General features: G+C 44.6%; 1 protein-coding gene across 1 annotated transcript in view; it reads right to left on the reverse strand.

The window, feature by feature from the left end:
- TDRD1 (tudor domain containing 1) overlaps window positions 1-15046 on the reverse strand; it is an 881429-nt gene that overhangs the window by 238725 nt on the left and 627658 nt on the right. Inside the window, exons 16-18 of the mRNA XM_053692993.1 lie at window positions 13167-13694; window positions 785-1047; window positions 265-327 (exon numbers count right to left, since the gene is read on the reverse strand). Coding sequence (XP_053548968.1) covers window positions 265-327; window positions 785-1047; window positions 13167-13694 — 854 coding nt within the window. The remainder of the gene's footprint in view (window positions 1-264; window positions 328-784; window positions 1048-13166; window positions 13695-15046) is intronic.

Consider the following 15046-nt stretch of genomic DNA (forward strand, 5'->3'; position numbering starts at 1 on the left):
GGAACCAACTGTGTTTCAGCGGATCTCAGCGGAGCCACGGCTGACTACAATTAAAAAGGCCAATGAGTACTGATACAATTCCCCATGCCCCTAGGCAAACCAAGGACCATCGTGTCCTCTTAGAATGCTAACTGTAACTTGTAACGAAGAACAAGGAAAACAACACAATTAGTAGTGACAACCACTCGGTGCCCCAGCCAGACCAGCCAGGCAAAATGGGCGCCACGTGTCTGATATAGAAATCAAAGACAGAAGGATCTGTACCCAGTCAGGACCAGCCTGAAGCAAAGGGCACCCAGAACTGTCAATGGCCACACAAGTCCCCCCCTAGAAGGAAGAGATAAACAAACAGACAAACATAGAACAAAAACATGTCCTAACTCTTGAAAAAAAACTTCCATAAAAGTAACAGAGCGACCACAAAATGGCGAGTATCAATTCTAGAGCAGAAAATTTACAAATGACATATAATAACAAACACGAGCTTTTAAAATCAAATAAAATCCATCCTAACCGGATTAAAATAAAATATAGGGCAACCCGCAGGTCATCGCACAGAAAGAACGGACACCCCCGCAGGACAAGCCCAACAGGGATCCGATACTTCCAAGCTCAGAATTGGAAAGGATACTCAAATAAAAGATAAGATTACTTCATCCCCTTATGTCTAATCATGCATGCCATTCGAAGAGTTAGACTGAGAATCCCCCACCACCAGCATCACCAAAACGTGCCTCAGTAGAACACGAAGGCACAGCAGTCTATAACGAAAGGCAAAACTTACTTCCGCCAGGGCAAATGAGGAACCTGGCCCCGAAGGTTGCCCCCCTGAAGCCTCAGGGGCAGTCGATCCTCCAGAAGGCTGAATTGGACCAGGCGATCCCACACCTGACGAGCCCTGGTTAACAGAGCATGGACAATATCGTAAACGCACTCCAGGGAGATGTAAACGCGCCAGCGCCAAGGATATGGTCATGCAGAACCGTGCCGTAACCTCCGAAGGTAACAAGCCATCTTCCAGGGAAGGATAATCAGCGTTTGGGTCACCTGCATGCGTAGTAAGGGACGGTTGTAGGGAACGCGCCTTGCAAGAAACAGAATCCCCAGAGGCGGATGGCTCAGTGAACCCCCGAATCCCAGATCAAGAAAAAAGGAGCACTCTAAAACGGCATTCGGAACATAACTGATGGGCACGTATCACCCGCGCCAATTCATATTCTTCACAAGAAGTAGAATCTGAAACATCAGTCTCCAAAAAATCAGAATCCTCCATAACTGGGATATTAAAAAAATGGACTAATAAGAAAAATATAAACTGCACCTTACATCCCCAATGGCTGGGGCACTCACCACCTCCTAGGACCCAGACACCAGTGAACCAGAATTTTTCCATCGCCACACAGTCAGGAATACGGAAATGGAGAGCAAAAATTTAACCACGTCCGGTCACAAGGTGTACCGTGCGGTCCATAAAAATGCGCTCCAGACCGTAAAGGCCGCGTCACTTGCCATAGGCTGTTATGTTCCGAAAAAGCCATGAGCCTAAGAGTCACTACACATTAGCAGACAGAATCACATAACAAAGATGATTAAAGACCCCTCCCTGTTCAATAACCCCCCTCAGGAGATATTAACCCTTGATTCAAAGAAACAAAGGAGCCTCACTGAGACCCTGTGTTAAAGTTATCCCCCGAAAGGTTGGAGCCCCTCTCAGATAAACAGTTGTATTACCGTACAATGAAAGTAAAATGAAACAATCTTACCGGAATATACGCCATAGAAAAGGAACATGGCTCTTCAAGTGTGACAGATAGTAGCATCACTTCTAACATGGACTTGAGAGCAGAAAGAAGGCAGCGAAACTCATCAACACTGATTGCTGGTGGAGCTGTTATCATGAGTAGGGATGGTTTGGCAAAAAAACTCTCCCTGCATCCCCGGACTCTAACTTTCATCAAGGCTCTCACTGAGAGACTGACAGGACTACTTAAAACTCCAGTCCATTCCGAAGAGTACTACCCTCCATAAGAGACTATCAAAACTTCTGACACTTCTCTGCCAACCTCCTGGGACGAAAGGCAAAGAATGACTGGGGGATGGGAAAATTGTGACGGGTATTTAAGCCTTTGGTTGGGGTGTCTTTGCCTCCTCTTGGTGGCCAGGTTCTGAATTCCCAAAAGTCAGCTGTGGTTTCCGTTTATGAAGAATAAAAAGGTTTTGTCTCTGTTGCTATACACATTTACAACTCTCACTCAGTTTTGATTCTGTTTGGAATTAGTTTTATATTGCTATTCTAAACCACAGTTGTCATATTTTACTCCTCAAAGAATCAAGGAAGATCAGACTGAGAATATGTTTGTGTAAGCAATCTGTATTCCTGAGACAAATAGATTTAAAGCTGTCACTGGTACATCTGAAAACACATGGTCTATCTCCAGTTATTAAGTAAAAGAAAGTGGGTATGGAAGCACAAGAATATAGTTGCTAAATACGGTTAATAAAGTGTCAAAGTGCAACTATCTGCTAAAAAGTATAAAGGGAAAGGCATATAAAGTATAGAGGTATATGGAAACTAAGAAAAAAAAGCTGTGCAACGTTACCGAAATGTACACAAAACAAATAATTGGCTTTAATATATCACATATAAATGTATCACATATAAAAGTAACACAATGTGCTAAAAAAATCAGATTACAATTAACGATTAAAAACAGTTACAAAAACATAAATTATGCTTACCTGATAATTTCATTTCCATCTGTACGAGGAGAATCCATGGCTTCATTCATTACTTGTGGGAAATACTGAACCTGGCCACCAGGAGGAGGCAAAGACACCCCAGCCGAAGGCTTAAATACCTCTCCCATTCCCCTCATCCCCCAGTCATTCTGTCGAGGAAACAAGGAACAGGTAGAGAAATATCAGGGTATAAATGGTGCCAGAATAAAAACAAAATAAATTTAGGTCCGCACAATGGAGAACCGGGCGGGAGTCGTGGACTCTCTGGAAATGAAATTATCAGGTAAGCATAATTTATGTTTTTCATCTTAATACAAGGAGAGTCCACGGCTTAATTCATTACTTGTGGGAAACAAAAACCCAAGCTCTAGAAGATACTGAATGAAAACAGGATGGTAAAAAAGAGGCGGACCCTAGTTTGAGGGAACCACAGCCTGTAAAACCTTTTGTCCCAAAAGCTGCTTCACGTGATGAAAGATGAAAAACAAATTATGCTTACCTGAAATTATCAGGTAAGCATAATTTATGTTTTTTATCTTAATACGAGGAGAGTCCACGGCTTCATTCATTACTTGTGGGAAACAAAAGCCCAAGCTCTAGAAGATACTGAATGAAAACAGGATGGTAAAAAAGAGGCGGACCCTAGTCTGAGGGAACCACAGCCTGTAAAACCTCTCTCCCAAAAGCTGCTTCACGTCAAATTTGTAAAACTTTGAAAAAAACAAATTAAGCTTACCTGATAATTTCATTTCCATTGTGGGAAGGAGAGTCCACGGCTTCCTTTATTACTATTGGGAATTAAGAACCTGGCCACCAGGAGGCGGCAAAGACACCCCAGCCGAAGGCTTAAATACCTCTCCCATTCCCCTCATCCCCCAGTCATTCTGTCAAGGGAACAAGGAACAGTAGGAAAAACAGGGTATAAATGGTGCGAGAAGAGAAATTAAATTTAGGTCCGCCGACCAGAGATATGGGCGGGAGCCGTGGACTCTCCTCCCCATGATGGAAATGAAATTATCAGGTAAGCGTAATTTATGTTTTCCATCTAAATGGGAGGAGAGTTAACGGCTTCATTCATTACTATTGGGAACATATACCCAAGCTCTAGAGTACACTGAATGAAACCAGGAGGGTAAAAGACGGACCCTAATCTGAGGGCACTACAGCCTGTAGAACCTCTCTCCCAAAAGCCACTTTCGCAGAAGCAAAAACGTCAAATATTTAAAACTTCGTAAAAGTATGTAAGGAAGACCAAGTAGCTGCCTTACAAATCTGCTCCATAGAGGCCTCATTCTTGAAGGCCCAAGATGAAGCCACCGCTCTAGTGGAATGAGCCGTGATCCTCTGAGGAGGCTTATGTCCCACTGTCTCGTAAGCCAAACGGATCAAGCTCCTCAGTCAAAAAGAAAGTAGTAGCAGAAGCCCTCTGACCCCTGCGCTTCCCTGAATACAGGACAAAAAGAGATGTAGATTGTCAGAAGTCCTTTGTAGCCTGAAGATAGAACTTCAGGGCACAGACCATATTAAGATTATGAAGTAACCGCTGCTTCGAAGAAGAAGGGTTAGGGCACAGAGAAGGAACAACTATTTCCTGATTGATGCTACGATTGGACACCACCTTGGGAAGAAATCCAAAGCCGGTGCGAAAAACAGCCTTATCCTAATGAAAAAACAGATAAGGTGGCCCATGTTGCAAGGCCGCCAGTTCAGATACTCTGCGAGCTGATGCAATGACCAACAGGAAAAGAACCTTCCAGGACAGAACCTTAATGTCAAGGGAATGAATAGGCTCAAACGGGACCTGTTGCAAAACCCTATGGACCAAGTTCAAGCTCCACGGGGGAGCAGACTGCCTAAAGAGAGGCCTGATTCAAGACAAAGCATGTACAAAGGATTGAATGTCAGAGAGCTCAACGAGTCTCATGTGTAACAAAACAGATAATGACGAATTCTGTCCCTTTAAGGAACTAGCGGCAAGTCTCTTCTCTAAATCTTCTTGAATGACAGAATTCTGGAAACCCTCACCTTGTGCCAAGGGTATCCACGCTTCTCACACCAGAACAAGTAAGTCCTCCACAACTTATGGTAGATGCGCCGAGTGACTGGCTTCCTTGCCTGAACTAGAGTGTCAATCACACATTCATAAAAACAACTCTTGGCTAGGGCTAGGCGTTCAATCTCCATGCAGTCAGCCTCAGAGAATAGAGATTCTGATGTTGGAAAGGACCCTGTTCCAACAGATCCCTGCAATAGGGTAACCTCCACGGTGGAGAGGATGACATCCCCACCAGATCCGCAAACCACGTCCTCTGCGACCACGAAGGAGCAATCAGAATGGTCGATGCTCTCTCCTGCTTTATGCGTGCCACTATACGAGGTAGGAATGGTAAGGGAGGACAAATGTACGCTAGATCGAACCCCCAAGGCACCGCTAATGCATCTATCAGCTCTGCCTGGGGGTCCCTCGACCCGTAAAGGGGAAGTTTGCAATTGAGTCTGGACGCCATGAGGTCTATCTCCAGCAACCCCCATCTGAGACAAACACCTCGGGTGAAGAGACCATTCCCCGGATGGAACATTTGCCTGCTGAGAAAGTCCGCTTCCCAGTTGTCTACATCCGGGATATGGATCGGCGAAAGCAAGTAGTTGCGGGACTCCTCCCATTCCAGTATCTGAGACACCGCCCTCATTGCGAGGGAGCTCCTCATACCCACCTAATGGTTGATGTAAGCCACCAAGGTAATGTCCGTATGAAACCTTAGCATTGTAGATCGCTCAAAGTTTAAGGATATTTTTAGGTAAAAGGGACTCCAGCCGAGACCATTTCCCCTGTGCCAGTCTGGCACCCCAAACAGTTCCCCATTCCGCCAGACTCGCGTCTGTGATCACAATCTCCCAGGACGGTCTCAAGAAGGATGTCCCCATGGAGTTGTTCCGGGCGGATCCACCAAGAGAGGGAGGTCCGAGCCCGTACATCCAGGGATATTAGCTGTGAGAGATCTGAATGATCGCCGTTCCACTGCCTCAACATGCATAACTGAAGAGGCCTGAGCTGAAACCTGGCAAATGGAATGATGTCTATGCTGGAGACTATGAGCCCGATCACCTCCATACATTGGGCTACCGAGGGCCTCTCTGAGGTTCGAAGGGCCAGACAGGAGGACGCAAGCTTCCTGCGTCTCTAATCCGTCAAAAAAATCTTGATGGCCACCGAGTCTATGATCGTGCCCAGAAAACTCCACCCTGGTGCTGGGTACAAGGGAGCTCTTTCTGGAGTTTATCTTCTAACCATGAGAATGAAGTAACAGGAGCAGAGACCTTGAATGGTCCACTGCCTGACTGAAGGACGGCGCCTGAACCAGGATGTCGTCTAGATAGGGTGCCACCTCAATGCCCCTGGATCTGGCTACAGCAAGCAGGGCCCCGAGAACCTTCTTGAAAACTCCTGGGGCCGTCGCCAGACCGAAAGGAAGGGCAAGAAACTGGAAGTGATAGTCCAGGAATGCAAATTTCAGGAACTTGAAGTGGTCCCTGTGAATTGGAAAATGAAGGTAGGCATCCTTCAAGTCTATTGTGGTCATGAACTGCCCCTCTTGAACTAGGGGCAAAATGGACCTTATCGTTTCCATTATGAACTATGGAACGGACAAAAACTTGTTTAAACACTTCAGATCCAAAATAGGGCGGAATGTGCCCTCCTTTTATGGAACCACGAATAGATTTGAATAATACCCTAGACCCCTTTCTGCAAGGGGTACTGGTACGATAACAACTAGAGAGGAAAGAGCTCTCACACATCCTAAAAAGGCCTCTTTCTTTTCCGACCTCGATGACCGGTTTGACACGGAAGAATTTGCCCCTGGGAGGGAAGGACTTGAATCCTATTCTGTAACCCTGGGAGACAACCTCCAGAACCCAGGGGTTCTGAACATCCTGCAACCAGGCTTCGGAGAATAGAGATAACCTGTCCCCTACTTGGTCCGTAGACCTATCGGGGGCCGCCCCTTCATGCAGACTTGGTCTCTGCGTGCTTTTTGTTCTGTTTGGACTTGTTACAAGACTGAGCAGGCTTCCAAGTTCCCTTGGACTGGTCCGCTTTCATGGCGGGCTGCTGGTGCTGGGCCTTATCCACACGAAAGACTAAAAGTAGCTCCTTTCGGTTTAGCTTTCTTATCTTGGGGTAGGAAGGCACCCTTGACTCCCGTAACCGTGGAAATGATCGAGTTCAGGCCTGGGCCAAAAAGAATCTTTCCTTGAAAGGGCAGGGACAACAACCTCAATTTAGAGGTCATGTCTGCCGACCAATATTTGCCACAAGGCCCGGCACGCTAAAACAGAAAGCCCTGACGCCTTAGCATTCAGGCAAAAAAATTGCATATTGGCGTCACAAATTAAAGAATTGGCTACCTTCAAAACCTTAATCTTTTCCTGCACCTCTTCGAAAAAGGGTTCACCCTCAATCATTTCACTCAGGGAATCACACCAATATGACGCAGCTCCAGCAACCGCGGCTACGGCTGCTGCCGGCTGAAAAACAAACCCTGTGTGCTGAAACATCTTTCTCAGCATGTTCTCCAACTTTTAATCCATGGGTTTTTTGAACGACAAACTATTCTCTAGGGGATGCGTCGAAATTGGCCCCTTCATCGAACATCCGACGAAGACAAGTCCTGAGTCGGGCCGTTCTGAAAGGCCCTACGCTTGCGCTTAGCAGAGCGTGGTAAGGCGTGGATCACTTTAGAAACCGCCGTCTGCAGTTGATCTGCAAAATCTGATGGCCAACATATCTCTCCCGAAGGAACAACAGTCGGACCCCGGGGTGCTGCATGTGCAATATGGGACTCAACTCAGGAACGCAACTCACGGGACGAAGAACCCTCAGAGGTGGACGGCTCAGTGGTACTAGACATTCTTTTAGTCTTAGATGTCTCGACCCTCTCAAGGCATGTGGAACATAATTGGACAGGCTGGTCTACCGGGACTTCACAAACACAGGTATGAGACTTTGTCAAAGAGGGAGTACCCTCTAACGCGTCAGAATCCCCCATAGCTTGTGCTTTTATTAGAATAAAAGAGAAACTAACAGGCACCTTTATAACCGCCAATAGGAACCGGACTAACGCTTTGTCACCAACGTCGCAGATCAGACCGGAAGTAAAGAGCCCCACCCAGTCACACGGTGCCTCGCAGGAAAGCCCCTGCCTAAAGGAGAACACGCACCAAAAAAGGGCAGCGCAAAAACTCCCGGCAAAGAACTTGATATTTCCACACATTGCCAGAGCCTTATCCCGCACAGGGCAGCAATAACACAAACAATACCATGCATAAACCCTCCCTGTTAAATAAACCCCCTACCAGGAATATTTACCCGTTATTCTCTAAAGATAAAAGGCGACACACTGTGGCCTTGTCTTCTATGTTAACATTGTGTATAAAATGAAAAGAATCCACACCGTGGAACAGGAACATGGCCCTTCAAGTGTGACAGGTTATAGCAGCACTCCTGACATGGACTTAAGAGAAGAAAACAGTCTGCGAAATTCGTCAGCACCGATTGCTGTAGGAGCTGTTAATATGATTCGGGATGGTTTTGCAAGAGAGATTCTCCCTGCATCTCCGGGCTCTAACTTTCACCCAAGCCCTCACTGAGAAGCCTTATAGGTCTACTTAAAACTCCTGTCCCATTGCGAAGAGTAATACCCTCCATAAGAGACCTCCAAATCTTTGGCACCTCTCTGCCACCTCCTGTGACGAAACGCAAAGAATGAATGGGGGATGAGAGGAGTGGGAGAGGTATTTAAGCCTTCGGCTGGGTGTCTTTGCCTCCTCCTGGTGACCAGGTTCTAAATTCCCAATAGTAATGAATGAAGCTGTGGCCTCCCCTTTAGATGGAAAGTACGTAAGGAGGACAAGGTAGGTGCCTTACAAATCTGAGGAGGCTTATGTCCCGCTGTCTCATAAGCCAGGTGAATCATGCTCCTCAGTCAAAATGACAGGGAAGTGAAAGCAGCCTTCTGCCCCTTGCGCTTCACCGAATAGACAACAAACAATGCTGAAGTCTGTCTGAAATCCTTCATAGCCTGAAGGTAAAATTTCACAGCTTGAACCACATCCAAGTTAAGAAGTAACTGTTCCTTTGGAGAAGAAGGGTTAGGACACAAGGTCTCCTGATTAATGTTGCGATCAGACACAACCTAGTGCTTAGGACAACCTTATCGGCATGAAAAACCAAGTAAGGAGGTACACATTGCAAGGCCACCAACTTAGAGACTCTGCATGGCGAAGCAATAGCCAGAAGAAAAAGAACCTTCCAAGACAGTATCTTAATGTCAAGAGAATCCATAGGCTCAAAAGGAGTCCTCGGAAAAACCCTAAGAACCAGATTCAAACTTCAAGGAGGAGCAGAATGTCAAAAGTTTAGGAGGTGATAACAGTAATTTGTCCAATTATACAGTTTATATACAATCTTTACATGATTCTCAAAAGTGCTTTATCTATTAGCACTCATAAAATTATACAAAAATGACTTAGAGGTTACTTACCACTTTATCAAACTCTCAACAAATACAGCTTTGCATATAGATTGCATCTTTAATTGATATAGCTAACAATCTCCTCCTTGATGATCTGTATCACCATCATCATCCTAATGTTTCTAACATTATTATTCCAAATATTTCCTCATTTGGATTTCTTCTTCTAAAACAAATGTGTAGCTCAATTCTAATATATGTTGAAAATGGTGACTTGTAATGTTTACCTTTATATGTTCATTTATTGTTTGAATCATATGATACAAATTGACAACGCTGTATATTACTATGTATTATGCAACGTCTCTCATCAGTCAGGAATATCTTCATGGATATGGAGTCTATTATCATGCCCGGGAACTCCACTTTGGTACTGGGAACCAGAGAACTCGTTCCTGAGTTTATCTTCCATCCATGAGATCGAAGAAGAGCTCTCGAATGGTCCTCTGCCAGCCTGCAGGACGAAGCCTGGACCAGGATGTCGTCCAGATAAGGTGCTACTGCAATACCTCAATCTAGCCAATGCAAGCAAAGCTCCCAGAACCTTCGTAAAGACTCTTGGGGCAGTAGCCAGGGGGAAAGCTAAAAACTGGAAGTGCTGGTCCAGAAAAGCGAATCTTAGGAACTTGAAGTGATCCCTGTGAATTGGCACATGAAGGTAGGCGTCCTTCAAGTCTATAGTAGTCATGAACTGATCCCCTTGAACTAAGGGCAGAATAGACCTTATAATTTCCATCTTGAACGATGGGACCAACAGAAACTTGTTTAGGCCCTTTAGGTACAGAATCGGGCGAAACGTGCCTTCCTTCTTTGGGACCATGAATAGGTTTGAGTAGTACCCTAGACCTCTTTCTGCTAGAGGTACCGGTACAATTACTTCTAGAGAGGAGAGATCCTTCACGCACTCTAGAAAGGCATATCGTTTCTCTGGTCTTGATAATAGATTTGACAAGAGGAATCTGCCCCTGGGAGGGAAAGTTTTGAAACCTATCCTGTAACCCTGGGCAACAACCTCCAGAACCCAAGGATCCTGCATGTCTCTCATCCAAGCCTTCGCAAAAAGAGATAGTCTGCCCCCTACGAGATCCAGAGACGGATCGGGGACCGCCCTTCATGCCGATTTTGTCTGGGCAGGCTTCTGGCTCTGCTTGGTCTTATCCAAAGACTGAGAAGGTTTCCAAGATCCTTTGGACTTCTCAGGCTGCTGTCGTTGAGACTTGTCCGAATGAAAGGGACGAAAATTAGGACCCTTAGGTTTAGTTTTCTTATCCTGCGGTAGAAAGGCACCCTTGCCTCCCGTAACCGTAGATATGATAGAATCCAGGCATGGACGGAAAATAATCTTTCCCTTAAATGGAAGAGAAAGTAATCTAGATATGGACGTCATGTTAGCAGACCACAACTTCAACCACAGGGGCCCTCTGGCCCAGAACAGAAAAACCTGATGTCTTAGCATTCAAGCGAATAATCTGCATATTTGCATCACAGATAAATGAATTAGCTACCCTGAGGGCCTTAATTCTTTCCTGTATCTCATCGAGGGGAGTTTCCACCACGATCATCTCTGACAGTCACACCAATAGGTAGCGGCTCCCGCCACCGCCGCTGCAGGCTGAAATACGAACCCTGTGTGCAGACACATTTTTCTTAACAGGGTCTCTAATTTCTTATCCATGGGCTCCTTAAACGACAAACTATCCTCAAGAGGGATAATGGTGCGCTTAGTGAGCATGGAGATAGCTCCATCCACCTTAGGGACAGATCCCCACAATTCTAGCTGAGAATCAGGAATCGGGAACAATTTCTTAAACAAAGAAGAAGGGGAGAAAGATTAACCAAATCTCTCCCATTAATTCTTTTTAATATTCGCCATCTTTACGGGAACCAAGTCTGGGGCACCACACTGTCCTTATAAATTTTATCAAGCTTACGAATAGAAGGTTCCTCCGATAACTTCGGTACCGGAACCTCTAGAGTAGTCAACATCTCTTAATAAAAAGCATAATTACTCCATCCTAAACCTAAAGTCTGGTTCCTCCGCAGCCAGAGGTTTAGAGGCCGCAGATTCCGACCCAGAGAAAGAGTCCTCCAAAGTATCTGAGTCCTCTGCTTCAGCGGATAAGCTATACTCAGATACATCCAATGGAGTAGATGACCCCTGGAAAGGATAGCAATGTTTAACCTTTCGCTTAAACATTGCCGCACTGAAGGCCGCAGACACCGCTGTTTGCAACTTATCAGCAAAATATGGCGGCCACAGGGCCCCTCCCGCAGGAGGATTAGTAGTGCACTGTGGAGCTGCATGTGTAAACGGAGATGATTGTAGGAAACGCACCTCGCGGGACGGAGAACACTTAGAGGTGGACGGCTCAGTGGTACTAAACGTCTTGTTCTTTTTAGATATCACTATTTTAGCAAGGCATGTGGAACACAGTTGATGTACCGTAGCCTCCTCACCTTCCAGATATATTAACCCTTGATTCCATACAGATAAAAGGAGTCACACTGTGACCCTGTCTTCTTGCGTTATCATTACAGGTATAAAAATGAAACAATCTTACCAGAATCTACGCCGTGTAACAGGAACACGGCCTCTCAAGTTTGACAGTGTTGTAGCATTGTTCCTGACATGAACTTGAGTGATACTCGTCAACACTGATTGCTTAAAGAGCTGTTAATATTAGACTGAATGGTTTCGTAGAAAGACTCTCCCTGCATCTCCAGACCCTAACATTTGTCAATGCTCTCCCTGAGAGGCTGACAAAACTACTTAAAACTCCAATCCCATTCCGAAGAGTACTACATTCCATACGAGACTACTCCGAAACTTCTGACACTTCTCTGCCATCCTCCTGTGACAAAAGGCAAAGAATGACTGGGGGATGAGGGGAGTGGGGGAGGTATTTAAGCCTTTAGCTGGGGTGTCTGCCTCCTCCTGGTGGCAGGTTCATTATTTCCCACAGGTAATGAATGAAGCCGTGGACTCTCCTCGTATTAAGATGGAAAGATAGTTACAAAAGATACACAGGGTATAATCCCATGAAGGTGCTCCTGGTAAAGGAGGCCAGTTCAAAGAGAAAACCTATAGAAGAATTAGGAAAGCTGTTCCCCTGATTCACCTATGAAAAAAGGAGCAGAGATATCCTCCTTAAAGGTAGTAGTAACAAATGGATAATAAAGTATATCCATACTCACAGTGAGGAAAATCGTTACCAGCTCCCCTGGATGGATTGTCTCAAAAGGCTGTCAAATCCTGCCCTAGGAATCCTTAAGTTAGCCCTCTGTTCAGCTGATAGGGAAATTGATATTCCCCCCCAACTCGGAAGGCTGACCAGCTCACAGCAATAGAACCTCTGGAGAAACTCTGACCCAAAGGAAATGAAACTGTCAGCCGACAGCATAAGCAGTATGTAATGTCAAATGCAGGTACGCTTCAATAAAAAAAGCCCCTGTCAGGTGGATAATTGTTGATGCTGAGCAACGCGTTTCAAATACAATCTTTTTTTTTTTTTAGCACAATTAGTCAATTACTTGTTATGTGTACATTTATGTAACGTTGCACAGCTTTTTTTTCTTAGTTTCCATATACCTCTATGCTTTATATGCCTTTCCCTTTATACATTTTAGCAGATAGTTGCACTTTGACACTTTATTAACCGTATTTAGCAACTTTATTCTTGCACTTCCAAACCCAATTTCTTTTACTTCATTTCTACTTTTTAGGGTTTGAGGAACCCCTATATTGTTCTTCCAACCATTATGTCTCCAGTTATCACACACATGCAGCTGTATTCAGTTATTGCTGATGTCATTTTCCTGATACCATTCATGGAAACACTTAATAGACTAATGAGAATAGTTTAAGATTGTTCCTTGACTCTCCGTCCTACATACCTGACAAATCCTCTTTAGCTGCAATCATCACTTGCTCGTTTTGAGGCACAGACATTACGGTGAGCACCCCTTTTTCAACTGGAATGTCTGTGGTCTCTTGTGTTTTGGTTGATAAGGTGGCTTTGCCCACTGTATGCCTGCCATCTTCTAATGGCTCTTTTAGAGGTAAAGGGTTTTCTAGCATCACTTCTTTAGGCACTAATATCTCTGTTTTCTCTTGTCTTTTCAGTTTTTCTACTTCATCTGCTTTAGGTGAGTTGCAAACCCTGTTTGAGAACTTCTGCACTGGTAAGTGGCCGGTAACCACCTCACTCTCCTCCTCTTTAGTTTTGTCTCTTATAGCTACCTTTTGAGCAATTAAAATATCGCTAATATCTCTTGGAGACTCTGCATTGCCTGCAATTAGCACCACACTAAAGCCATTTTCACCCTTGCTAATAGCACGAGCCTGCAGCTGTATCCCTGCAACACACTCCTGAAATCTTTGGGTAGATTCTCTGTCCCATTTTTCACCAACAGGCTTTACACCTGTAAACATAAGCAGAGTGTTAGCATGTATAAAACTACTTAACAAGTATAGGTAAAGCAACTGTAACTTCCTTCCTCCACATTCACACACAGCAAGCAAACACACCAATAGAGTATTCTATACAGCAAGGCAGGCAAAAGCATAACAGACATTAATACCAAACACAAAGGCAAGAGGTCCACAGATTTACTTTAGTGACCTTCGGCTCTTGCCTACCCAATCAGTGTCTTAAATGAGCTGTGAGCACTGTGTGATACGTTGTAGGCTTAAAATGTGCTAATATGTTTTTGTTTGTTTTACTGGTTTCTAAAGACAGGTATATACAGATTAAAATAATCTTTACTCTTATATACGTTATACGGACACCATTACTAATTACCGAGTTCAGGTTTTTCAGCCACAACCATTGCTAACAGGTGCATACAATCTCCATTGATAAACATTGGCACTACAATGGGTGAAAAGGAAAAGCTCAGGACTTAAATATGGCACTCTTATAGGATTCCACCACTGGCATAAGTTAGGTCATGACATTTCTGCACTACTAGGTCTGCCCCAGTGCCATTATTGTAAGGAAGTTGAAGAATCTAGGAGTAACAACAGCCTAGTCACAAAGTGGTAGACCACACAAACTCAGAGTGTGTGTGTGTGTGTGTGTGTGCAAAGTGCTGGAGTTGGTAGCATGTAAAAATTGCATATTATCTATTGCATTACTCACTATAGAGTTCAAAACTACTTCTGGAAGAAACATCAGCACGAGAAATGTGTCAGGAGCGTCATGAAATTCGTTTCCATGGCTGAGCAGCTGTACAATCCTCAAAATCAACATGAGCAACACCAAGCACAGTGGGTTCTGGGAGCAGTGGAAACGTTCTCTGGAGTAATTAATCACAATTCACTAAATGGCAATCTGATGGAAGAAACTGAGTGTGGCAAATGTCAAGAGAATGCTATCTACCAGAATGCATATTGCATATATTTAGGCTAGGCCTCTTAGTTCCAGTGAAGGGCTATCGTAATGCTACAAAAAACAAAGACGTTTTAAATAATTTGGTGTTTTAAACTCTGTGGCAACAGTTTGGGGAAGGCCCTTTCCTGTTCCAGAATGACTGCGGCCCTTTTCAAAAAGTTAGGTCTATGAAGACATAATTTGACAGGTTTGTTGTGGAGGAACTTGAGTGGCCTGCACAAAGACCTGACTTCAACACCAATGAACACCTTTGGGATAAATTGGAATGCTGACTGCAAGCCAGACCTTCTCATCCACCATTAATATCTGACCTTGCATATGCTCTTTTGGCTGAATTCCTCCAGACACACTCCAAAATCTAGTGGAAAAACTTCCCAGAAG

Source organism: Bombina bombina, chromosome 9, assembly GCF_027579735.1.
Source record: "Bombina bombina isolate aBomBom1 chromosome 9, aBomBom1.pri, whole genome shotgun sequence".
Taxonomy (NCBI): Eukaryota; Metazoa; Chordata; class Amphibia; order Anura; family Bombinatoridae; genus Bombina; species Bombina bombina.